The sequence below is a fragment of the Anomalospiza imberbis genome, chromosome 1, assembly GCF_031753505.1.
Source record: "Anomalospiza imberbis isolate Cuckoo-Finch-1a 21T00152 chromosome 1, ASM3175350v1, whole genome shotgun sequence".
Taxonomy (NCBI): Eukaryota; Metazoa; Chordata; class Aves; order Passeriformes; family Viduidae; genus Anomalospiza; species Anomalospiza imberbis.
Window position 1 is genome coordinate 106,480,515 of NC_089681.1, and position 26,228 is coordinate 106,506,742.

The 26,228-nt window shown below is 46.0% G+C and overlaps 2 protein-coding genes across 6 annotated transcripts; one reads left to right on the plus strand and one right to left on the minus strand.

Annotated features, from left to right (window-relative positions):
- Positions 1–49: 49 nt before the first annotated feature.
- SLC6A20 (solute carrier family 6 member 20) lies at positions 50–20,137 on the plus strand. 5 transcript variants are annotated; one of them, XM_068204236.1, is made up of 13 exons: positions 50–2,075; positions 2,224–2,359; positions 10,111–10,362; positions 10,500–10,640; positions 11,381–11,472; positions 12,182–12,409; positions 13,389–13,499; positions 13,872–14,113; positions 14,988–15,150; positions 15,462–15,666; positions 16,429–16,588; positions 17,627–17,792; positions 18,706–20,137. In XM_068204236.1, exons 3-13 carry the CDS (start codon positions 10,302–10,304, stop codon positions 18,853–18,855), a joined length of 1,719 nt encoding a protein of 572 aa, XP_068060337.1. In that variant the 5' UTR covers positions 50–2,075; positions 2,224–2,359; positions 10,111–10,301; the 3' UTR covers positions 18,856–20,137. The 5 variants fall into 5 exon arrangements, with proteins under 5 accessions (XP_068060337.1, XP_068060329.1, XP_068060345.1 ...); XM_068204228.1 differs by having other exon boundaries at positions 2,253–2,359; XM_068204244.1 differs by lacking the exons at positions 50–2,075; positions 2,224–2,359 and adding an exon at positions 2,420–2,647.
- SNRPD1 (small nuclear ribonucleoprotein D1 polypeptide) lies at positions 19,666–25,918 on the minus strand. The gene is made up of 4 exons (XM_068204300.1): positions 25,790–25,918; positions 25,170–25,246; positions 22,583–22,774; positions 19,666–20,330 (listed from the first exon to the last, which is right to left on the minus strand). Exons 1-4 carry the CDS (start codon positions 25,801–25,803, stop codon positions 20,254–20,256), a joined length of 360 nt encoding a protein of 119 aa, XP_068060401.1. The 5' UTR covers positions 25,804–25,918; the 3' UTR covers positions 19,666–20,253.
- Between the last annotated feature and the right edge of the window lie 310 nt (positions 25,919–26,228).

The following is a 26,228-nucleotide window of genomic DNA, read 5'->3' on the forward strand; positions in this document are numbered from 1 at the left end:
ATCAGTAAAGAATCTTGCTAGAAATGAGAACATGTAAATTACTGATTCGTGCTCAAAGCCACATCACATCAAACAGTTGTTAAAGAGAGTACCAGTGACAGGGCTGAGGGTGCTTGTGTTAGAGAAACTGGCATTTAACAATGTTTTTCTCAGGAGCTGCTTGAACTAAAATGGATCTTTTTTCCTCACTATTTCTTTAACAAGCAAAGCTGTTAAAATTGCTTAATTCAAATCTGCCATACACTTGCAGTCTGAGTTCTTCTTTTTTCTCTATGTTTTAAGTTTTCATGTTTTCTGTAAGTTCTCCTGTCTTTTGCCTCCCACTGGTTAAGTGAAGTTGGTTTGAGATAAAGTCCCATGCCTGTGGCGGGATATTATTGCTGTAGCACAACAGTAGAGTGTTATGCGGTGGCATCCTCCTCATGCAGTGATAGTTAAGATAATGAAAGTTATTCTTTTGCCCCTTGTATAGTCACTAAAATATTAAGTTCTTAATAGGCATGTACCAAAGAGCTTTTTGGCCTGTGTTTGCTCAGAAAAACATGAGTACTTGTCTGGATGAATGTTGTGGGTTTTTTCTCTTCATAATAACTCTCACTTTAATGAGATCAATTACTATTGCTAAAATGACAGATAAAGGGTGAAGAAAGCCAGAGATTCTCATGACTCCTGCTGGTCTTCTCTTCTCATCAGTCTTTGACTCCAGAATATTGACTCTGTGATCAGCCTTCATTATCTGCTTAGAAACCATCTCAGCAAGAATGTACACTGTCATCTTCAGTATATGGCTAGGTCTCAGTGAAATAAGTTGGCTGTAGACAAGTATTGTTACACACCTTGTTATCTCCTCAAATGAGTAAGGCAAATCTTGTGAAGAACTGTGCAGTGCAAAATTGAAACTCAGACTTTGATTTCCTGTCTTGCAGATTGCCAGTTCAGTGAGTGTGTGATCACTGAGATGCTCGCTTTTTGTACTGCAGAATGGCTAATTAAAAGTCTTGTGTGGAGTTCTTGATGAAAAATGCATCATCTTTGACAGGTGATGTACCTGTCAAAGAAAACCTGGAGCATTATACAGTTGTGATATTTTTTTCCTGAGATAGGTACAATATTTTGAAGATGGAAATGACATCTGAACCTCTCCTGATGTTTCTAAACTTCACTTCTTTCCCTGAGGTATAAATTCTAATACTCCTTTTAGCAGCCTTTGTTCTTTGTACTGCTCAAATAGACATCATCCGTTTCTTCCACTTCAGTTGCTAATTCCCTAGGTATGCCTGAAGGGAATGTTTAAAAAGAAAATTCCTGTATGACTAGCTAGTCTGCAGAAATCAGATCTCTTTCAGGCTGGTCAGGGCTTGTTTTTTGGTTTTTTTTTGGTTTTTTTTCTTGCAGGCTGAAGAATATGGGAATGAAATCTAGGCATCTCAGCTTTGCTAGTACTGACTCTGACAGCCAACAAACAACCCTATGCTCCAACAGTGACTTCAGTAGTTGTTAACAAATGAGACAGCAGTAGTGCATGTTGCCATCTTAACGAGACCATGTATTAACCAATGATCTTTAACTGTTCATAAAGTACTCATTAACCTGGTTTCCTCTTGTGCCTAATAGCCATTTTAAAAGATGTCCTAAGGTGAATACGAATACCTACATTGACACTTAAGCTGCAAGTGCACCTTTTTGTTTGGTATTGAGACTGATATTTTGAACAGCTGAAATTTGGACTTTTTTTTTTTTGATATTGAGACTGATATCTTGCACAGCTGAAATTTGGACATTTCCCACATACCTTGCTTTTGGGAAACCTAGTCATCTGCCAGGAGTTTAGATTTCAGTCCAGCCAAAACATTTGTAAGATTCCTTAGTTTGATTTCCCTCTTCTGGCATTATCAAGGACAGGTCTTGACTTCTGTGTGACATGAAGTGCTGTGAAACCACAGTGAAATCTTTACTGCCTCAGGAAGCAAATGTGAATCATGTTGGGGTATCAGGTGGCTGAATGGATCAAGCTTAAAAGATTTGATCTGGTCTAGAAGAATGTGCCTTCTAAAACATTTTGAAGTAATTTGAAGGTAAGTTTCTATATGAGCAGGTAAGCATTGTTATTGTAATTGTTACCATAGTTATTTTTGTAACTAACTTTGAGCAGTTACAATATGCCTAGGGAGTTACCCTGTGATTGTTAATTGTTAACACGTCCCAGGGAAAGTGTTGTCCCAGGATTCTTGCCCTGCTCTGGCTGCCAACAGACTTGCCCTGAAGACATCTAGATGTGCCCTCCTTAGCAGGGTCTCCTCTTGGACACATCCTGACACATTAGGCAGCTTCTTTGGAGTCAGCTCTTCTCCAAATAAAGGTGGGTAGGTACCTGTCATTCTGTTTCAAAAGGAAGTTTTGTTTATTAATTATTTTTTAATTATTTTTAGCAACTTGTTGAGTAGTGCCTTGGAGTGTGCAGGGCTGTGGCAGGGCAGCTCACTACTGACAGCTGCTGGTGAACAAGAGAGCTGCCCAGAAACCTCCCCAGACTGCAGACAAGCTTTGGTAGAGAAAGTGGCAACTGGCAGGTGACAAGCAGAAGAAATGATTGAGTAATCAGCTATCTTTTAGTGACATGGCAGTTTCTGACTCTCATTTAATACAGGTCAGTTTTGAAGTCTGAGTGAATTAGGTGCAATTCTACGAATCCAAACTTTATGGAGTGAGTACCCTCAAAAATCACACAGTCAGAAGATGGATAGAACTGTGATGCTAAGGAAAAGCAAAGAAAATATAAAGAGAGACTGTTTTCAGGCATGCTTTTTTTGGGAGCTTGAGGTAAAGTTAAGCAGTTTTAAGGGTGATTGAGAGGCTGGAAATGACTTCAGGGTACAGACCTTAAAGACATCATCTACAGTTCGGAGCTAAGCAGCAAGTAGTAGTGATAAACTGGAAGGAATAATTGTAATCCTAGTAACTGCTTAGAGGAATAACTGTAACCTCCAATTACACATAGAGCAATTGCCCAACAGTTGTCATGGCGTATGAGTTGTCAGAAATCCAGATGGATTCTTTCTTTCTCCTAAGGTAAGGAAATAGGCATCTTAGGCTAGCAACCATCAATAGCAAATCCCAACAGAAAACCCATATGTGGAAGCTGCTACTCCCTTGTCTGCATATCTGTTTCCCTTGACAGCATCAGTAAATACATGTAGAGGCTGCAGACACTCCATGCCTTTGCTTTGATTGTCATCTGACACACCAGCAGATACACACTAGCAGTGTTTGCATTTGGAAGTGAGTTCCTCAAGGAATTGAAGATACTAAACACCAGAGCAGCTGACACTTTGTCCCCTTCCCTCATGTCTGGCTCATCAAGGAAAGCTTGAGGGTTTAAACTCAGAGGGTTTATTTTTAAATCTCAGAGGTATAGTGATACATGTTAGAGGTAGCATAATAAAGGACCAGGCTACCTGATAGAACTTCTTTCCTTTTTTCCATGACTTTTGCCAATCAAACTATTAAGCTTCTCTAACACCCTGAAATCATGGTCCCCAGCCTGTTGTTAGGACCCCAGATTCCCTTTTTGTCTGCATTTTAGGTAGCTGGGAGAGGCATTTGGTTTTTGTATTGGCATCAAGAGACACAAGACCAGGGTTTTTCGTTGATACCTTTGCCTAAGTACTTGAGGTTTTGCTTCAGTGAGAAATGGGATTCTTTGCTTTGTTTATCAGCTTCTGACTTGGTTTACATAGGGCAGTTCTCCTGGGCAGTCCCATCAGTTCCTGGTCTGCTGTGCAGGTTAATCCCTTCCCTTCTCAACCACTCTGCCACACCCCACATCTCAATTTTTTTAGGTACTGGGAGAAAAAATTATCCCTAATCCTTCTTTAATATGTGCAGTGACACGATCAAAATTTCTTGCATATGTCTATTAGAGGCTTGTCCCTAAAGATAAAGCCCAAGCCCTTCCCCTAATCCAAATGAAAGCAGTTCAAAGGAGATAAAATCATGAACAACATCAGAAATAGCATATTGATAATCTGAGGTGTGTGTAGAAAGTCCCACAGCAAGAATTCCTACGTGATGTCTGTTTAAATACATTTAAATATATTTAAAGTGTGTGTCCCAAGGAGCCAGTAGATGACAGGCACTTTGCTGGGTGCCTATGTGCATGACCACCTTTTGAAAAAACTCACAGTAGTCTGTGATCTGAGCTACTGATGAGACTGACATTTGTGAAAGAGGCAAGGATTCATCTCATTCCACCTGAACTTCCTGATCTGGCCTGACCTGAGATGAGGATGTCACACCTCTCTGCCTGCACAATCTCCTCCAGTCCATTAGTAAACTAGTTTGAAATGTAATGGGAAGGAGGTACAGAGCCAAGGAAATCTTTAACTTGATGATGCTCATCAGTAGGAGTAATCTATTCACACAGAAGCAACCCAAGTGGTAGTAATGTGCTATTTATTAGGCTGTCCTGTCAGCAAATTATTTAATACTGTAAGCTATTTATACACATAATTTATAATAAATCCCACTGCCAGGGACAGGCATTTGACTTTTTAATAATTTGTGAAAGTTCTCATGATATGAGAAAACTCACATTCTCTCTGTGTCTTTCAGTTTAACAGTTTATGGATTTCAAATTACCTTGGATTATTCCTTCCAGCAGAATTCTGGTTTATACCCATGAGACATACTGCCAGGGCTAGCTGGCATGTTGCAGTTCTGCAGGCAAGACAAGAACTGCATGGATACTGCAAAAAAAAAAATCACAAACTCCCTCAAAACTATACTACAGGCAACTTTGGCAAACCCTGATGTTTTCCAATGAGAACTTATATCTCTAGCACCACTAAAACACACCCCAAAGAATGGATGCACTTATGGGAGATGTGTAAACCTCTTGCCATTATCTGCTTTAGCAGACAGAAAAGCGGTATCCCACTTTGTGACTTTGGTAATACAGGTGGCTGGTCAGCAGGGCCATCTGAGTGCTGCTGCTGGGCTCAGCAGCACTGCATGACACACTCTGCAGTTCAGGCTCCTGTCCAGAGGCCCCAGAGCTGGAGTTCTCACCCATACCCACAGCTAGAGGCTTTGGCTTGGCCAGTGCCCAATGGGATGCTGGAGCAGCACACCCAGAGCTGGCTGGGACCAAATTCCTGGCACTGGAGGAATGAGACTGACAGCAGCTGAGTAAGTCATACTTGTAAAATGATCCTGAAAGGTGCCCTGGAAAAAAACCATTTAAACAGAGGAAGTAAGCTGAGTCCCTGGAGTTGCTCAGCTACTTTTTATTGCTGCAGACGCTGCTGGCAGCCTCCTTCACCGGGAAGCCTGTCCAAGGTGGTTGAGCTCAAAGTGTACCTTGGCAGGGGCCCAAACACACAGGGTTCATGTTCAGACATGGCGCCTCAGTTTGCCTTCAGACAACCCGAAGGCCCCCTAGATCCTTCTGCCTCCACAATGGTCACAGACACCTTTTTCCACTGGCCTTTGTGTTTGGTCTCTGCTGTTTGAAAGTATTTTAAAATACTCAGAAAAGCTCACCTGCAGCAGTGGGGCTTGAGCATGAAGGAAAGTGAAAAGAGACTGGCTGTTTGACACTGTCACACACATGCAGAATATGTAGAGGGAAAGCATTATTCCAGGAGGGTCAAACTGGAGTGTTGTTAAGTGTGCACCAGGCTGGGGACCTGCAGGGCTGATAGGACTGTTTCACGGCCACTTTTGGAACTCAGGAGTGTGCTGAGTTGGTTGAGGTGCGCACCAGGGCACAGTGATAGGATGTCTGAGGATTCTGTTTATTCTTACCCTAAAAGTACTGACAGTCTCTAAACCCAGTCCCAATTGTGTGGGAAGCCCCCTTCTGTGCAATCAAATTCAAGCTGGTGCCTCATGCACATGAATGCCCCTCATTAGGAAGGGAGCCCTGTGGGAAAGGAGTGTCCCATTTCCAAAACCAAACTGCAGCCCCAATGTTATTTCCTTACAGCTTCAAGTTGGCATGTGAGTTGATAAAAAACCCTCAGCTCACATCCTTCCCAGAAATGCCAGTCAAAACCCAAGCAGCTATTTACCCAAAGTACCAATTTTATAGTTCTGTGTGTGTCTATAATCTATTTACCAGCATTCCTATTTCAGTATGTGCCTGTTAATAAGATTAGTAATTAAAAAGCTTGATAGGAATTGGCAAGCATAGCTCCTCCACCGTTCCCTCCCCTCTGAGCTGGACTGGCGTGGAGTGTGAGGCACGGTTGGCAGAGTACCTGAGGGAGGGAAGGCAGGAGGCTCTGCTGAAACCTCTGCCTGCAAGAAAGCAATGGAGAAATCCCGACCCTTATGGGACAATCCTCTGCAGTTTGTTTTTGCCTGCATTTCCTATGCTGTGGGGCTGGGAAATGTGTGGAGGTTTCCATACTTATGTCAGATGTATGGAGGAGGTAAGTGTGGTTTACATTTTCTTGCTTCCCTTGAGGAGGAGTGGGGCAAGCTTTAAGTGCAAAAGTATGTTGTTCATGTTCATGCTCTGTCCACCCAGCGAGGTCCAGGGCAGAGAGGTCTGGCTTTCTGTTGTTGTACAATGTGTTTTATTGTGGCTTTATTTTATATATTCTTTAGCATTAGGCTTTTACCTGACATCTGCCCCAGTATAGTGGCATTTGTTCCTGTAAGTGCAGTGAAACAGTGGGAGGGCCCATGTTTTCTAAAAAAACTGAGGTAGAGTGAGAGATATAGATCCACATAGTATTAATTTATTATATTTTTGCCCCAGTGAATCACTCTGAAGGTGTCAGAAACTGGTTCATGTCCTTGTATGTTCGTTCACCTCTGGGGACTTGGAAAATATTGAGAAGGGGAGATGATTACACTGATTTAACTTAAAGATCAGCTGTATTATTTCAAGTACCTGTCATTAATATCTTGTCTTTTATACAAAGCCTTACTTTAGGAGATGATAACTTGGCTGCAAATCTGCCTTGAAGTTGGCTGAAATGCCTTAATCAACAGGAGTTCCATAGCTAAAGCCTCCCAGGAACCTTTGGAAATAAGAAATAAATTGATTTGTCCTCCAAAAATAAATAAACAAACCAAAAAGACCCCGAAAACCCTCTTTGAAAGTTTATCCTCCTCCTGGGTCCAAAGTGAAGGAGGATGATGTTTGTGGCATATACGAGCCACAGCTGTTTTTCCTTAGAAATCAAAAGTCAGTTAATTAGATTAATTAAAGACCAGTATTAATAATTTCCTCTAGAATACAGCTACCATTTTTCTGAAGAATCTTTAGAAACAGGCTCTCTATAAGACAACCTAGTTTTTTACTGCTTCTCATACTTCATCTGTTGTCATAATTTGGGACCCATCTCAGTCTTGCGTTAAGGGACGTGATATGCATCAGCCTCATCTGCTTCTGGTCTCCTTCTGCCTTTTCTTCCTTTCAGGAAGAAACACTGAGATGTTAAACAGCTTTTTGCTGGTTTTATGCTTGTTTTGTTGGCTTGTAGCTTACTTCTAAATGCACTTGTGGTGGTAGGAGTTGGTTCATGCTGCTGTTTGAAAAGCCATCTCAGTGCTGAGACTGCATCAGAGCTATCCTGTGGGATCAGGTCAGAAAAATCCAGATAATATGGTGGGTGAAGTGTCAGTAGAAGATAGATGATGCAGTGGCTGAATCTTTCTTAGACAATTCAGATAGCAGAAAAGATAGATGTGCTGTAATTTTGAATATATTCCCCTCCACATGCTTTAAGGGTAAAGTCTTTATATCTGACACTGAACTCTAGCACAAAGCTTAAAATGTGTTTGTGTACACAGTCAAACTGCATGTGATCAGTTCGCTAGCAGCCCATCATGGCAGACATCCTGAAGGACAGCAAAACTCGGACATTCTGGAGGCTTTGTGTCATTCTTTCAGCCAGCCATCTGTATTGTGGTGAAAATTCTCTGAAAGGTGGTGAAAATTCTCTAAAATGCAACTAATACTGGAACATTTGGTTAACCTGAATAGAAGCTTATTTAAGCTTCCCTGTTCATTGCAGGGGCATTGGACTAGGTGACCTTTAAAAGGTACCTTCCAACTCAAACTATTCTATGATACACCCAAGAATTTTCTAAATAACATGTTTTATAAGAATGCTTTTCCACTATTTTTCATTATATTTTCCATTATTTTTCTCTTTACCACTTATATTTATGTGGGGAAAGGCAGCTCTTTCTACTGTGAAATTAAAACTCCTGACAGGAGGTTTTGCTTTTCTTAATTGTTTTATTCACTGCCCTCTTAAAGAGGATTCTGTGGCTTCCCAAGTGTTCACAAAACCCATGCATACAGAACATTGTTTCGGGAACTTAAAAGCTGGATATCCCAGGCACTGGGAATAGGGAGGATGCCAGCTTTTTTGACATCTTCCTTGTAGTAAAGCATAGAGCCAGTCCCTGTCCTGCACAGCAGGGCAATAGGGCCCTTATCATGGATGATGCTGAGTATTTGCAGCCTGAGTATTTGCAGACTTTGTAACCTGTCATTATGTTCATCAGCAGTTTGCCTCCTTCTCCTCCTTCTCCTTGCTTTCCTGCAGAGAGCATGACCTGAGCAGTGCAGGGCAGATTCAAACCTCAGGTGCAGTTCCTCTGTCCCTAAGCAGGCTGGGCCAGGCTCAAACAAAGCTGGGCTGGGTCTGCAGCAGGGCTGGTGCTCAGTAGCACTCAGCCCTGGGTGAGGAAGCCCCTGAGCACCAGGCAGGAGCCTGAGCAGGGGCAAGGGTGCCACTGGCCAAGCCCAGTGCCTTGAGCAGAGCCAGGGCACACTCCGCACATTTTGCCAACTACAGGGATCTGGCCTGTGGGCTGGTTTTTGCAGACAGCTGGCACCGGAGGGAGCAATGCCTAGTGTCAATGAGTGGGGAGTTGAGTAGAGCTGATTCACAGCTGACAAGAAGCTGGTTTATCAGCTGCCCAGTCACTTATGTGAGCTGTTTTGGTTCTCCTCTTTGGGAAGAGTAGCACTAGGTGCAAGATCTATGTTGCAAACAGGATGCAGAGCAAGGGTCAGGGTCTTAGCGCTGGCACCCTGAGCTGTAGGGGGACATTGGGGTGAAGAACAAGCCTGAAGGCATTTCTCCTCTTTGCCAGTTGGCACAGTCAATGCCAAACATGTGGCAGCGCTGCTGGGAGGGTGGAAAACCTTTGCAAGGGCCTAATGCTGATTCCCCTGTGGTACATGGCAGAACTCCCTCAGTGGCTGCTGGGGCAGTTCGCACCCCACCGGCATGAAGCGGCTGCAGGAGCTCTTAAACCTTCGACAGCTCCCTTGCAGCATAGGAAGTTATCTAACAGACTAACAAAGGGGTTGTTAATAACAAGAGAGCTGGGAGGTGGGAAATTAATTCCCAGAATAAACCGGATTATTGCTCTGTGTTTATTTCCAGATCTTTGCCTCAGTCGCTGCATGGAGTTCATTCCTCCACAGTGCTGCGCAGAGCCCATTGCAAGGAATGTTAATGCCACAGATTAAATCCTAAATAAGAGATATTTACGTAAATATTTTGGCTTTCTGTAAAAAGGGAAGCAGGGAAGCCTTCACAAAAATCCAGCTTTTGACTCAGTCAGCAGCTCTTTCTGAAGTGAGCCCCAGGTCGAATACAAGGATTTTATTTTTTTCCGGCAGAAATTTAAGCCAAAGCACATCCTGGTTGCCAGGCAGGAAGGTCCTTTTCCTTTCCTCGCTGTCAACCTTCCCATTCCTGCTGTTTCTCTTCCACAGCAGCATCTCTGTGGCTCTCCATGTGCAGGGAAGCAGGGATGAGCAGCCCCATGCAGGAGACTCAATGCCTGTGTCCCAGGGTCTGCTCCCATAGGTGGGGCCCTGGGGGAAAAGCCTTCATTCAAGCTGGTGCTTGTGGGCTCAGCATGGGGATTTAGGAGCTTTTAAGTTTGTTTTTTTGGTTGGTTGTTTTCTATTTTTAAGCAAGGCCAGACTTCAATATGTAACTCAAAACTTTCTGTTTGACATAGACATTGCTGTTACATTTTCTGCTGTTACCTTTGGCTGTGCAGCAGAGCACCCCACACTGAAATAAATCTTTCCCTCGTCCTCTTTGTCTCATTATCAGTTACAAGGTTTGGCAGGCGGTTGGTTACCCTTTAACAGCCCCAGCCCCCAGCATTGCTCAAACTGCTCAGATGCATCTGAGCAGCACTGCCACACAGCAGCGCTGACCAACACAGTTTAACAGCAGAAATCCCAGCCCTGCCAAGTCCCTGCGGAAAATTCCCTGCGACCAGACAGTCAGCGTCCACCAGCCTCTGGGATGCTGCCTGAAACCTCTGTGAGATGTCCTTCAGGATTGGGCTGTGTCCTCAGTACTCAAGGTACCTGGACAGGACCAGAACCCAGACCCAGCCAGCCTCTGGGACACTGACAGCATGACTTGAACACAAACAGGGCAAGGTGGTGTTTATCTTGCTGCTGATCTGCTGAAGGCTGACTGTTGGGTTTGTTCTCACAGGTGGCTTTTTGATCCCATACATTATCATGCTGATTGCCGAGGGCATGCCACTGCTGTACTTGGAGCTGGCCGTGGGGCAGCGTATGCGGCAGGGCAGCATCGGCGCCTGGAAAATAATAAGTCCCTACCTCTGTGGCGTTGGTATGTTCTCAGTTTCCATCTTTATTTTCCAGCATGCAGGGAATGTGGGTGATTTTAGATTGGAGAGCTTTGTCTTTCAGAAAAGACCCAGGTGGGAGCTCAGGTTTTACTGGGTCTCACCAGTCTGAGCAAAGCCAGACACCTCATGGCATGCATTTATCCTGTCCCTTGTTGAACACTGGGGCCAGACCCCAGCTTCCTGTGTTGGGTCTGGATTCAGAGGTGTGAGTCCCTGTGCCCTCAGCCAGACTGCCAAAATCATGTTGTGGAGGCCAGTACCAAACCCAGCCCTTTGGGCTGCCTTCACTGGGCTTTGGCCCCAAGAACATCTTCCCAATAAGCTCAACATCAGTGATAAAATGGTGCCTTAATTTCCTACTGTTCGTCCACCATTTACCAATGTCCACTCTTAGCTACATTTTTATGTTATTAAATTACCCTGAAAACCCAAACTATCATTAATTTGCATGAGCACACTTTTTTTTTTTTTTTTTTTAATTATACACTGAATATTCCAGGCCTCATGGCCTAGAGTATCAAATCCAGGTCAGGATAGTCCTGGTGGGAGGAGGAGGCAGTGACTACTGTGACAGGGACATGCCCTGTGCACATGGCTGTGCAGGGACAAAGCCTCTCCTATGTCAGCCATGGCGGTGCTGCTCCCTCACCCCACAGATGTTGTGGAGCCCTGGGCATTTTGGGATTTTCTGCTGACCAAGTGTCTCCTTCCATACCCACAGGAGTTGCCAGTGTTGTCGTCTCCTTCTTCCTCTCCATGTACTACAATGTGATAAATGCCTGGGCCTTCTGGTACCTCTTCCACTCCTTCCAGGTGTGTGGGCTCCCAGCGGCCCAGCTTGGCCCCACTGTGGCTGCGGAGGGTCACAGAGCTGGGTTTCATTGGTGCTGGATGTTGCACGGCACCATTGTCATTTGGGAATGGGGAAGTGGAGGGCTGTCAAAAGCTTCAGAAACCCAGGGCTTTGCTGGAGGGAAAAGTGAGGCAGTGATGTCCTCCTCCATGGTCCTCCCAGAGACGCTGGCCGTTGTCTTCTCCTCACCATGCAATTCAGGTCAAGGCCAGGCTTGTGACGCCTTGGTCATGTGTGCCTTGGTGGCAGGGTGTCCTGCATCCTGGGATGGTGGCAGGGGAGAGGTCTGGCCCCATGGTAGAGGCTTGAAGAGTGTCATCCTCAGGGGAGAGGGTTAAAGAGGCTCAGTCCTTGAGGAGAGAATCAGTCTGGTCATCCTGAGGGCTGAGAGCTGATCTGTCCTTGGGTAGGGGGTTCAGAAAGGGTCATCCCCAGAGGAGAGGATGAGAAAGCATCAGTCCTTGGGGAGAGGGTCATTGCCAAGGCAGATTGTCAAAAGAGATCATTCCAAGGGGAGAGAGTCATCCCCAGCCCCGGCAGCACCATGCAGAGAGAAGCAAACCCTGGCAGAAAGCAGCCCTTGCCATCATCCTCCCTGTTCCCCACCAGCACCTCGGCTCTCCCTGCCATGCCGACAGCCCGCACTCACTCCATGCTCCTTCCTCCCAGGACCCCCTGCCATGGGCCACCTGCCCCCTCAACAGCAACCGCACGGGCTACGAGGAGGAGTGTGAGAAGACATCGTCCACGCAGTACTTCTGGTACCGGCAGACCCTGAACATCTCCCCGTCGCTGGAGGCCAGCGGCAGCGTGCAGTGGGAGCAGGCGCTGTGCCTGACTCTGGCCTGGCTCGTGGTTTACCTATGCATCCTCCGCGGCACCGCCTCCACCGGCAAGGTGAGAGCAGGCACAGCTCTGCCGAGCCCGGAGGGGACGTGGGGAGGGGAAACGAGCGCTGACAGGCAGTGAGGAATGGCTGCTGTTCCTTGGAGTCATGGTATCCCCCCGGAGCACCGAGCTCTGCTGCCTCTGCTGCCCTGTCAAGTTGCAGCTGAAGCAAGATCAATCAAAACGCTGAGTGATACTGAAAAAATAATCCAGGGAAGTCCTTTAAACACAGCCAGCTCTCTCTCATGGCCAGTTGTCAGGCTGCTGGCCATGAGGAAAGCCATCTGCCCCAGCAGAGCCATGTCAGGAGACGTCTATTCCTTGGTCTTTGCAAGAAAAACAAGACATCTACTGGACATTTTTTGCTTGCTTTTTATTCACAGCAGCAGTTATGAGGAAGTGGGGAGAAAAACCCCAATGTCCTGGCTGAGCCTGCACTAAGCAGCAAGCAAGTAATCCCCAAATCGTCTTAGCCAAATACAGAAAGCCAAGAGACTATAAACTAGGAACAACCTCTTAAACTTGCTGCAACTGATTAAATTAAATTTTGATTCAATTTTATTAAATTCAAGTTTGATTTTGACCTTTTAGGAGCTCTGCTTGCCTTCCTTGTAGAGCAAACATGATGATGATCATGCGATGATCACCCTTTGCCTAATGAGTTTTTGATAGATGGTTGTAAACTGGTGTTATGCCACCAAATGATGTAGAACTGAGTTTGCGAATGCTGCAAATATTTTAGATTTTGTTTGATTTCCAATCTAAGAGAAGATGCTTGGAACAGTAGCACAGGTCGTCAGTATCATTATAAACTTTTTTCCCTAAAATGTAAATCTAAAGCTAGATTTGTCTGATAGTATTTCTTTAAAAATTAATACAGGATAACAAACACATTAATGGAAATTATTTATGTAAAGTGAGACTGACATAGCAGATTAGGTTTGTCTTACATATTCTTTAGACCAAGGTCTTTACCCTCTTTCCCCAGGTTGTCTATGTGACAGCCTCTTTGCCGTACTGTGTTCTCATCATATACCTCATCAGAGGATTAACGCTTCATGGAGCTGTGAATGGGCTCATCTACATGTTCACACCAAAGGTACAGAAAAACTGTATTGAAAATTTCAGGAAATGTTATTGTTTGTTGGGCACATAAGTTTTTAAAAGGTCTTGGTCCTCCTTTTTTTATACTGAAATTTTGCTGCAGTAACATAGGTCTGGCAGCTGGAAACCTCAGCTGGAAATGGCTGGAGGCTGCCATGGTGCCCATAAGCTACTTGCTTTTTCCTGCAGAAAAAGACCTTCCCGTTAGCATAACCTATTGCTTTCAGTCAGAGCAGTAACCCTGCCCAAGAGCACCCCAGACCTATGTAATGAATGCACAAAGGGCCCCATCCCTGCAGGCTGGAAGGGGCAGTCCTGGGCACTTAGTGGAACTTCATGGTCTTGCTCTCTCATCTGGCTTTTGCAGCTGGAGCAGCTGTCAAACCCCAAGACCTGGATCAGCGCTGCCACACAGATCTTCTTCTCGCTGGGCCTTGGCTTCGGCAGCCTCATTGCCTTTGCCAGCTACAACGAACCCAGCAACAACTGCCAGAGACACGCCATCATCGTGTCCCTCATCAACAGCACCACCTCCATATTTGCCAGCATTGTCACTTTCTCCATCTATGGCTTCAAGGCGACCTTTAACTATGAGAGCTGTATCAACAAGTAAGAGCCCGGTGTTTCACTGTTTTTCTACTGCACGCTGTTCTGGGGCAGGTGAGGGGGGAGGTAAATGAATAACAGCATGCAGCACTGCCAGCACTGCCCCAAGACCAGAGCTGATACTGCTCTAATAAAGCTAAAGGAGCTATTCAAAGTGATGAAGCCTGAGATGAAAGGTCAGAGCGCTTTGCCTTTTGACACCTGGGTGCTGCTTCTAGGCACAGGCCTGGTCAAGAAGATGAATTTGCCTGGGCAAGTCACAGAGGCACTTGCCCCTGTGTTCTTGTCCTGGTCCGTGCTCCAGGGAGTGTGGGGGAGCCGATTAATAAATGCAGTGATGCTCAGATCCCCTTTTTTAAGGCTAAGCCCTTAAGTTCCAGGAGCTCAGCCTCCTTGGCTGTGATGCTCTGCAAGTGCCCAGCAGCCTGCAGGATTGTGTCCTGTAGCTGCAAGCTTGCGTGCAGTCCCTGGCACAGGGCCCAGGGCAGTTACACATTTACTCATATTTTTAGAGCTTTCAATCCATCTGTTGATCAGAAAGGAAACCAAACTGCTAGTCCTTGCTTGTTGAAAAAAGACTTTAAAGTTGGTGGGGTGTGGATGTGAGACCGCAGGGCAAAGGGGAAGAGACACCAGCCAGCACTGGCCAGCACCCAAGGTACCTGCCTGGGAGCAGCAGTGTGGGCACAGGAGCTGCTCCCTCCAAGGCACAAATGAACACAAGGTTGCCAGTGTCCCAATACTGTGCTGGAAGTGCTTCTCTCACCCAGGGACACTGAAGCCCTGGGACCAGCAAAGCATTCCCATGGGGCCAATGGAGAAAAGGGATGAGGTGCCCTCGGCCTGAAAGCCATTAAATTCCTGTAATCCTTCCCAGGGTGATCCTGCTGCTGCTGAATGCTTTTGACCTGGAGGAAGGCTCTTTAACAGCAGACAACCTCAGTGAGATGAAAGATTACCTCATGGCCACCTACCCACAGGAATATGCCCAATTAGTGCCACAGATTAAAAACTGCAGCTTGGAAGCTGAGCTAGACACGGTGAGTTGCCATGTTGTGTTGTCTTCTTTGCTCCCATTGAGCCCAGGCACCCCATGTGAGGCCAGGAGCTGCCTGGCCAGGGCTGGGGATCATTTCTACCCCTCAGGATGGGGCAGGGGCTCGCTTGGGTCATTAGCATCCAGTGTCCGTGCAGTTGGAATAAACCAGTGAAGACCTCACCTGCCTTTGCTGTGCAAAGCCACACCTCAGGTGTACGTTGTCATGACACAGAGTCACTCTCTTTTGTTTTATGTCCTTTATCGAGCTGAGGAGCTGCCTGTAACTCAGTTTTGTCCCCTTGTCTCCATCAGGCTGTCCAGGGGACAGGACTGGCATTTATAGTCTATTCGGAAGCGATCAAAAACATGGAGGTGCCACAGCTGTACTCTGTGCTCTACTTCTTTATGCTGCTGATGCTGGGCATTGGCAGCATGCTGGGGAACACGGCTGCCATCCTCACGCCACTGACCGACAGCAGGGTCATTGCCTCCCGCTTTCCCAAGGAGGTGATCTCAGGTAAGCACCTGCCAGGCCGCAGCACAGGCCACACAGTGAGCAACGAGTGTGTGTGTGTGTGCGCAGAAGCTGTGGTGTCTACTGCTGTTGAGTGAAGTGCCGCTCCACTCTCTGACCTCAGGTGAAGCGGGGAATAGCAAATATGCTGCTGGAAGGGTTTGCCTGCCCTTGTGAAATCCTGCCATTCTGTGCAGCCCTTTCCCTTGGGAGCTCCCAAAGCACCAGGGCTGTTGTGGCTGTTTATTTCCAGGCTTCCCGACACACCCAAGCACCTTAAGACTTGTGTCTCCTGACTGGTGAAACTCAAGGGAGGGGGAAATGGCAGCATAGCTGCAGCAAGTAGCTGTTAAGTCACATTGCCAGTATCCCAACTATGAACCACCTCAGTCATTGGTCTAAAGAAATATGTGCTCCTCTCTGGGCATGGAAATCAGTTGTCCTACCTTAAAACTTGTTTTAGCTGCATGCCCAGTGGCAACAGCAGATGCTGCATGCACGTGTGACAAGGCTGTAGCTAAGACTTGGTTGTCTTGACCACGTCTGGGGTGATGTGCTGTGACTGTGCAGGTCCAAGGAGTAGCAGTTTAATGACAGTCACACATACAAAGGGGCAGGTCTTTTCCACAGGGGAAAAGATAATCCTTCTCCTCAGAGAGACCTGCTCACCAGAAATCCCACCAGCTTGTTAGTCACAAGAAGTGTGACATTTTCCCTACACAAACTTCCAGGTGTAATGGCAGGATCCCTGTTTTATCCACACAGGTGTTGTGTGTTTCATGAATTGTATAATTGGCCTGATCTTCACCATGGAGGCTGGAAATTACTGGTTTGACATCTTCAATGACTACGCAGCCACCCTCTCGCTGCTGCTCATCGTGCTGGTGGAAACCATCGCTGTGTGCTACATCTATGGGATAAGGAGGTAAAAGCTGGAGCCCTGCTTCCTTTCATAGTGAGACAGCTTGGAGAGTGGCCATGGGCCAGGAATAAAAATACTGCCTTGGGATAAATGTTTCTCCTGTGCTATAGGATCAGCAAGGGGATGGGGGTCTCCCCTGCCCTGCAGAGCCCTTCTGGGGCCTTGTCTCAGGGCTGTGAGGGGCCAGGCTGGGCTGACACTCTCTCTGCTGGCAGGGCAGTACTAAGAAGCTGTACACACAGCTCCCTGCTCTTGTCTTTGGTCTCAGGAGCAACTTCTGCCAAAACTCTGCTCCTCCCATGACAGGAATTCAGCACGAGCACAAGAGTGCCAGCCAGTAAGTCTGGTTTCAAAGGTGGTCACCGCGCACATTGTTTGTCTCCCAAGTCAATCCTTGTGGGTAAAAGGAAGCTCTGGAATCAGGAGAAGTTTTGAACAACAAAGGCATTTGAAAATAGCTGAAAGGAAAGGCTTCAGTATTTGCTTTGTTAGTCTGCCAGCACAGAGGGTGTCCAGGCACATACGTGGGTATTTCCTCCCTGATGAGTTCAAAGCCTTCTAGTCAGATCCAGGTCTCCTGTGAGATTTTAGGTACCATTCCCAGTGTCAGCACTTCCTCAAAGACAGTCAGGTAACAGCACTGAGGATACTCAGCTACACAAACCCAGCTGTTTTCTCCACAGTACTTCAGCATCATTCCTTCCCTCTGTCAGCTGACACCAGTAACAGCCTGAGCTTATGCTTCAGGCAGAACTTTCTTGCTGTACCTACTTCTAGCTCCTCTCTGCAACTTGGGATTCTCTTGGAAACCTCACTGTCTGTTTTGATTTCCCCCTCACTGTGATTCTGGTGAGCCAGCTTTTCAGGCAATAATTCTCTGCTCATTTGTGGTCAACTGTACTCCCCTTTCTCATCTGACATACTTGATTCTGTAGGTGGTTTTTGAAGTAAATCAGAACAAGGTATTTGAGTATCTGTAGCCAATCTCAAAAATACACGTTTGGTTTTCTTCACAAAAATGTTTGGTTTTCTTTTGAACAGATTTGAGAAAGATCTTTATACCATGATTGGATGCAAGCCAAACTGGTATTGGAAAATTATGTGGGCTTTTGTTAGTCCACTGCTTATTATAAGCCTATTTATTTTTTACCTCACCGACTATATCCTCACAGGAACATTGCAATACCAAGCATGGGATGCCACACAGGTAAAAGAGTTTTGGGTTTGGGCTTTTTTTCTGTTTTAAACCTTCCTTAGTTCCTGCAAGGATACAAGCTTCTTTCCTAACTACACTGTTCCACAAAATGGCCTTCTGGAAGTGAAGAGCTGGAGTCAGGGCCATCCCTTAATTCTGAAAAAGGAAAACCAGGGAAAACTTGACTTAGTGGTGATGCAATGATTCTGTAAAATCAACTAATTTTCCTCTATGATTCTTAATCAACCCTTCATAGAATTAAATTTCATTTATGTTGAAGACCCAAATATCATATTTTAAAATACACTTAAAACCCCCTACTTTTAAAGTGTATTTACTTTGAAAAAAATTAGTGGTGCTTTAACAGAATTCAGCTGCTGCTGGAATAGTTTTCATAATTTCCATATATATTTTTCTTCATGGCCAGGACACTTTCTTAAGAATACTGGACTGTGCATTTATCACAGAGCAATTACTAATGGATAAGTAATCACATGTTTAGTAACATTTTGTGGAAATGTTTCCATCATGCAGGAACAAAGCACATCATTGTTTTTATGTCATGGCCAATTTAGGACTCGTGGCAGGCCTGCCTGTTGACTGGGGGTCAGCATGAGCCCACAGGCTCCAGGAGAGGAACAGAGACCTGACAGAGGTCAGGGCCCAGCCACCTCATTAAGAAACACAACAAAGCCAAAATCTGCTCTTTACAAAAGCTTGCAGAAGTTCCTGCCAATCCTGTTGTCAGCAGCTCTGTTCTTGTCAGTTTCCAGCACAGAGAACCACAACACCAAGGGCAGCTGTGGGCTGCCACAGACTGAAAATACTTCTCAGAGGTCCTGCTTAGATCCATACACACAGCTTTGCTCCTGGCCCGACTCTGGGACAGAACCCACAGATCCAACACTGCTTTTCTCCCTTGCAGGGGCAGCTGGTGACCAAGGATTACCCAGGCTATGCCCTGGCGGTGATCGGGCTGCTGGTGGCATCATCCACCATGTGCATACCCCTGGGAGCACTAGTGACTTTTATAAGGAAGAGACTGAAGAGGGAACGAGTTTCAACTGTTGCATGAAAGCTGACAGCTGGATTTGGGAAGACCTTACCCCCGTCACCAGAGACTGGGCACTTCTGGAAGACAGCAGCAACCATTATTTGTAGCAGCTACTTATAGAGTTGAGAATGGTGGGTGCTATATTGACCAAAAAGTGCTCTTGGGAGGTTCCACTATGGTTTGGGGGAAAAAAGCTCTTCTCTAACAAGATGAAGCTTTAAAGTAGCCTCTGTAAGAGGTGAGAAGGAGAAGAGCAGCTCACAAAATGCCAGCTAGCATAAATTAACCAGCACATCAGCCCATTACACAACATTAGGTGATTCTTTTCTACTGTTCTAGCATTTCCTGTGTGGAAACATGAAGAACTAAACATGTTCCTGCACCAGTTTACCAGCAAATGCCCCCAAACCATTCAAGACACTTAAGCATACTCATTGTTTGAAATTACATCTGTATTTTGTACACAGGTCAAACTGTTGAAGTCTGGCAATGAGAATGTGACAATTGCTTTCCTACACGGGAGCGATCAGTAGGATGGCACTGGGAGATAAATGTGGCTAACACAACTTCTTTTATACTTGTGTCCAGCAAAACAGTGAATATATATATTTATATATGCATATATCTATATATATGCACACATATGTGTAAGCTGCACAAGTTCTCCCACTTCCAGAAGTAAGCTTCCAGTACCAGTATGCAACTGCGCACTGTGCTGTACTTTGTATTTTCTAGGGATGTACTTTAAGTACACTAGAAGATATCTGTGATAAAGCTGCTTTAAAAACCCCACCCAAACAAAAGTATGCCATATAATTAGCTTTGACAAAGTTCATATCCAGGTATTCTTTAATCATCAGCTGTAACGATCCAGCAGTTCCCATGGACCTGGTTAATTTCCCTGTGTAAATGTTTTATAAAGAAAGCAACATGTTTAAATTGCAAGCTTGATGTAATAGAAAACATTAAAATTATATCTATAAAGTTTAGAAAAGGTTGCTCTGAAGAACAGTATTAGAGACACATTCATGGGACAGGGGTTCTTAATACAGTGTCTTGACTATGGAATCATTAGAAGATGGCAAGTGCCTTAGAAAAGGGATTAATTTCAAACAGTGTGAAAGCACAACACAAGTCTCTCGTTCTGGGGCAAAAAGCAAAAGGAATTGTACAGCCCACAGGGGTGGGCAAAATCTTGACAGTGACCACCAAGATCTGTGAAGTCTGCAACAGCCTTAGAAACAGGACACACCTGCCTCCCTCCCCAGGCTTTGCTAACAAAGGAAAGACACCTTTTCACATTTCAGTTTATTAAAAATGGATACCATAAACAAGACCTGTACAAAATAAACCTGAAATTGCCTAGAATATGATAATTGAACACAATTGCCCAGAAATTGCCCAGAATATGATGAGAAGTTATCGTCTTGGGCCTCCTCTTCCTCTTCCACGACCTCGGCCTCTGCCACGGCCTCTTCCACGGCCTCTTCCAGCAACTTGGCAGGTAAAAGAAAATGGGTAAATAAAGTGAGACTGAGGAACTTTCTTTTTGATTAAAACATTCTGTATTGAGGATAATCACCACACTGCTTCCCTGTGATAAGACATTAAGTTAGGTATTCAGTCTGTTAATGCTCAGTAAGTTTCAGGCAATATTTTCATCTTTTATGTTAGCTCTTCCAGTATACAACTTCCACAGACTACTGTCTGTCCTTGGCTTCACTGCAGAAAACAAGGGCATAAATAGTTGGCTGCTCCCAAATGACTATGTAATCTGACAGGAAACCAGGATTCCTTTTTTTCTATATATATACAGTCTCATTTTTTAGAGAGAAATGCAAATTTTGACATGCTGTGAGATTCCCAAACCCATCCTGTCTCAGGCACCATGTGGAAGGTCAGCATTTTGAAAGGATCCCAGCATTCAACAGCTCCTACTGGTCTCAGTTTTGCCTCTGCCAATTGCAGATGTGATTCTAAGGCAAAGGTCTTGACTGTGTGCTCCCAGTTTTAATTACTGCTATTTAATTTTAAAGAGAAGACAGAATCATAGGACAGTGCAGGCCACAAGCAACTCCTGAATGTCATAAGATCCATAAGGTGATAATGTGCCTTTGCATCTCTCTCCCCCAAAGAAATGTGACCCACCAGGTTGCAAGAACACTCTGCAATCTTTAGATTATTGGTTCTTTTCAAACGTGTTTGTGAGTGCAGGGCTCAAAAAGATACTGAAAACTCTGCTGAAGTGGGTGGCTCTCTAAGAGACAACCACTGGCACCCACATTTAAGGAGCAAGCTGTGACAATTATTCTGGGATGTAGGTTAAAAATGCAGGAAAGACAGAAGGAGCAGAAACACAGGACAAATTTGACTTAAGCAGATGTCATCATATTGCTGGTAATACACTGACCCTATAAAATCCATGGAAGCATCAACCCCAGCTGGAGGATGACAGCATCAGCAGGCAGCTGTGCTCACCAAGTGCCAGCACACTGGGACCCAAGGCACATGTGGCACACACACCCCAGCCAGTATCCTGCCCTTTCCTGACCACTTGCCAAGGACAGAATCAAGGGTTTTACACTTCTGAAGCCCAAGGGCATTTATGGATTAAGGCAAAGCACAGCACAGCTTTGGTCTGAGAGCGCTTCCACACACTGTGGATACGGGGAGCATCAAATGGAGGTAACTGGAGCTATCAGGGCTGCTTTCCCCAAAGCTGACACCAAGTAGGGATGTTCCTGTTCACACCATGTCGTGAGGTTCAGTAAAAATGCAATCCAACCACACTCATTCCTCCGTGTGGTCAGATTGTTTTTAATGAACTTGAGAGGAACAAAGCCCCTTGGGGAGCTTTATCCTTATTCCCTATCAAGGCAGCAGCTGCAGCGCTTACACTTGGTGCTGCACAGCCAAAGTTCTTCACCAATGCAGAACACCCTGCATGCCCACACAGTTGATCACTAATTACAGGAGAAAAGGTACAACATCATTTTAGAGCACAATTAGCTTTCACTTACAGCTCACTGTTTTTAAAACAACCATTAACTGGTGGGCAAAATATATAGTGCTGCCAATTTCCTGGGGTTTACTGGAGAATCATCTTCAACAGTGTGGATTAAACTTGAGTTACAGTCTACACTGTTAGGCTTCCAAGGAGAAAGATTTTTATTCAGCAGCACTTTGGAAAAAAAAGTTCCAGGAAGAGCAGAAGAGCTGAGACTGGAACACTACTGGGAGCCAAAGCTGGAGATGCGCTCACTGGAATACAGCCTTGATTCCCTCAGGTTCCCAAGTCTCTCAAATTCATAGATACCATTTTTATCCCCCACCAAACTTCAGTGAACCATTCAACACCATTTGAGATACTGTCCTATACTTATTATCTGCGTGAAGCTCCCCATACAAACTGGGGAAACAGAGACATCTGGAGAAGAGGAAGTGTAAATCTCTTTGGGTGCCAACTGTAAGACTCAGATAGGTTAAGACTTATTCAAGCTGATAAACATTTACATTTTTAAAAATAGATGCATGAAAAGCCTTAACACAACTTCATGTGAATGAAGCTCTGCAGATGCCCAGGAGATGGGCAAGGAAGACTGAGCCAGTGCCGTGTCAAACCCTCGGCCATGAAGGAATTTGATGCCAAATGCAATGTTGACAGACTCAAATCAGACACCCTCAGACTCACAGAACTAAAATGCACACAAAGGCAGAACAAACACAGACTAGGAAAGCACAAACTCACCTGCTTCTCTTTTCTTGGATTTGACTTTTGGTTCAACATCCACTAGCAAAGTATCCAGAGGCAAACTGTCCGGCAGAATGAAGTAGCGGATGTTGTTCCCTCGAATACTCAGTGTCTCCAGCTGTACGGGCTCTCTGTTCTTCAGTGTCATCTTCACTGCTTTGAGATGTGTGTTCATACTGACATCCACTCCTGAAACAACACAAGCCTCATTTCAGGGATAAGGTCTCTTGTTGCCTGTTTTTAAGTACGCACATGAAATGAGATTTATCCTGTTCATCGACACCTGCTTCTACTGCTCTTTAATTACTTCAGCCTGTCACAGAATGAAACCACATCTTTTTTCTCTCTTGAATTATGGCAGTTACCATGAGAGGCCTTTAGCTCCTCATGGTAAGAGATCTTTATCCAGGCCCTGGCAATAGCTGCTTTGTAAATGATTAAAATAACTCCTCTGAACAAATAAACTACTGCTTATTACAAAGGCTAATACTAATCTTTAGTCCTTAAAAAAGAAGTAAAACAAACCTTGGAGGAGGAAAAATAACCTGGGTCATTTCCTTTTTCTGTAAGCCTTAGGAAAATCCAACCACAAAAGCAACATTTACCTTCTGATAAAAAACATCCAACACCAGAGTGAATTCTCTATGAAAGCACATAAAATACACCACTGCAAGAAACAACCACTTTGGTTACGACCTCTGAGAAGAGCCAGTACATAAGAATTGTATGGAATTAGTACTGTGCACACGATGCTGTGTTATGCATAATTCCGAACTGGAAAAAACACCTCAGTTGGATGTATATACTGTGTAACAACTGTGAGACGCAATTAAAAAAACCCCAGAAGTTTTTATTTTGCATATCCAGAGCTTTAGGCGGGATCTGATCTCCAGCTATGAAGATCAAAATGACAGTGACTTTATTTTTCTGTCCTCTCTCCCCCTCTCTATATTTTACACAGCTCCAACGGACCCAGTCCCTTGGCTGGTGTGAGGGGCATTACACAAAACCTGCCCCTTCAGCCCTGCTCCTGCCCTGGAGCTGGGAGGAAGAGGATATTGTGTAATATTTTTTGTGGATTCTTAGCAGCAAATGAGAGAGGCTTTGCTCGACAATTAAGCCTGAAAGAGCAGCGAGGTCAGGAGCCCAGCAGAGTGTTTGCTTCCCATCTAGCTGGGTTCAGCAGTGTGCTGCCATCGGGAACCAAGGCGGTTCACTCAGCTCTAATCAAAGCTGATGGACCTGGCTGCAAAATAATGCCAGTTTTGAACTCTGCCAAATCCCCACAGATTGCTGCTGGCCAAAAAAGCACCTCAGCAATCCTCTGGAATAAAATTCAAACTTAACAAGAGTTGTAACTTTTTTTATTTCCAAGAGTGCCTGGGCAGAAGAGCTTCTGAAAGCCACCTGGGGGAGAGTTTAGGAAGGGAGATGCAGCAGCTTCCTCAGCTCAGTCGTGAAGGTTTGCCTCATTAAACACATCATGCCCCACCTACATCCTACCTGCTGTGTCCAAGCACAGCTCACAAGAACACTCTCAGAACAACGTCCCTCGCTGAGGTTATTAAAGCAAACAAAATCGCTTGCACGTTTTAACACCTGAGAATCACATAATGAACCCTACAGAATTCCCTGCAACTTTCAGCTCAGTGATACGAAGAAGTACCTGGTAATCAGAACTCCCAGGAACCCACAGGACAGACCTCTGACAGCACAGATTCTCTTGGCCAAGATTTCTCTTTGCCCTGTGCATCCCACACCCAGCTCTGCCGTTTTCAAACCCGCCTCTCACGCAATCAAACGTATGCAAATATGCATTTCCATCTAGATTTGCTTAAACAAAAAACGTGTTCAATAGAAATAATTAACTTTATTTTTTAGTCTGCATGCAAAATTTAACCAATTTAAGACCACATTAGTTGGAAAAGGCTGCCCAAAGAAGCTGTGGATACCCCATCCCTGGCAGTGTTCCAGGCTGGATGGGGCTTTGAGCAACCTGGTCTACTGGAAGGTGTCCCTGTGCATGGCAGAGGGTTAGAACTGGATAGTCTTGAATGTCCCTTCCAACCCAAACCATTTTGGCACTCTGTGACCGTGCTAGTAAAATTCTAAGAGACTACCAAGCAAGGTTTGGAAGAGTTTGCTTCCTTTCCCCCGAGCCTGTCTGCAGGCAAAGCTGCAGCTGGGCTCAGAGGCTCTCAGTGCTACAGCCTATTTACAGCTCCCAGCAGAACCTTTAAAACAAAGAAATCTCAGTCCACCAGTAGTGGATGGACTCACCCACTACTACACATCAAAGACAATCCGTGACCCACTGAAATTCCCCAAGTGCTTTCGTGGCTGCCTATGGAGTGGCCGGTCACAGCTCCCCACTGTTCCCAGCAACCCCCGACAATATCCAGACACTTCTGCAACACAAACACACCTGGCGCTTGCACACAAAGCTGTGAATTACAAAGCCCATCTCCTGCATTTCCCTGTGCTGGTCCCCGCAAGAGGGAGCACAGGACAAAAAACTCATTCAAGCCGCGGCTGTTGTCTGCCGAAAGGCAACGGGCGAGTATTTTGCTGCATCCTGCCGTACCTGTGATCGTTCCATGCACCTGCGTCCCATTCTTCAGCTCAATGGTCACAGTCTCATGGCTCAGCTTCATTAGAAACCTGGGAATGAAAAAGGCATTTTAAAAACTCCAAACCCGTTCCCTTCCACATAAAGCCGTACGTGTTCGACAGGCAGCACCAAGCAGTTCCGCATCCTGAGCTCCCAAAGACGGCGCTCACGGGTTCTGCTGGGGATGTCCAGTGACACACTCCACGACCTGCCCAGCCGCCGGGAGCTGGGACACTTGAGTGACACACTGCCGGATCCAGCATCTACTTCCAGGCGAAACGGCCATTATTGTACAAAGAGGGAACCATTTTAAAAACCGCTACAATCCTGGGAAAGCAACGCTAACCCACTCCGCGGTGTTTCCCTCCAAAAAGGAGGGGGGGGGGGGGGGCTTTGCCGAGCGACCCGCGCAGGCCCGGGGTGGGAGCGCGGCCCGGCACAGCGGGGCCCCCGCCCGGCCCAGCCCAGCCCAGCCCAGCCCGGGCCGCTCCCGCCCGCGGTCGGGGGAGAGCGCGGGGCGGCCCTGAGAGCGCGGGCTCGCCCGGCGCGGGCAATCCGCCTCCATCCGCCCTCATCCGCGCCCACCCGCTCACCTGACGAGCTTCATGGCGGCGGGCGGGCGGCCCCGGGCGCGGAGCGGCGGCGGGCGGGGAGCCCCGGGCGAGCGGAGCCCCGAGCACGGCGGGGCGGAGGCGCCTCTCGGTCGGGCCGTGCGCGCCTGGACGCTGCCGCCACAGCGCCCCCTAGCGGCACGGAGGACCCGCGGCGAGCGCCGGGCAGCGCCTGGTCCCGCCCCTGGGGGGGAGAGGGCGGGGAAAAGGTGAGAGGATGGAAAAGAGGGATGGGGGGAAAAAGAAGGATGGGCATGGGGGGAAGGAAATGTGAATAGCAGTGAGGGGACTCGGTCTATGAAAGCCTGGCTTTTTGTAAGGTTTTACCAGCTTGCCTTCCTTAATTAAAAATCAATGTTAGAAAAGAAAAAAACAAATAGACGACTTCTTTTTAAATCTGCTTTGAGCTTTACAAATAGGA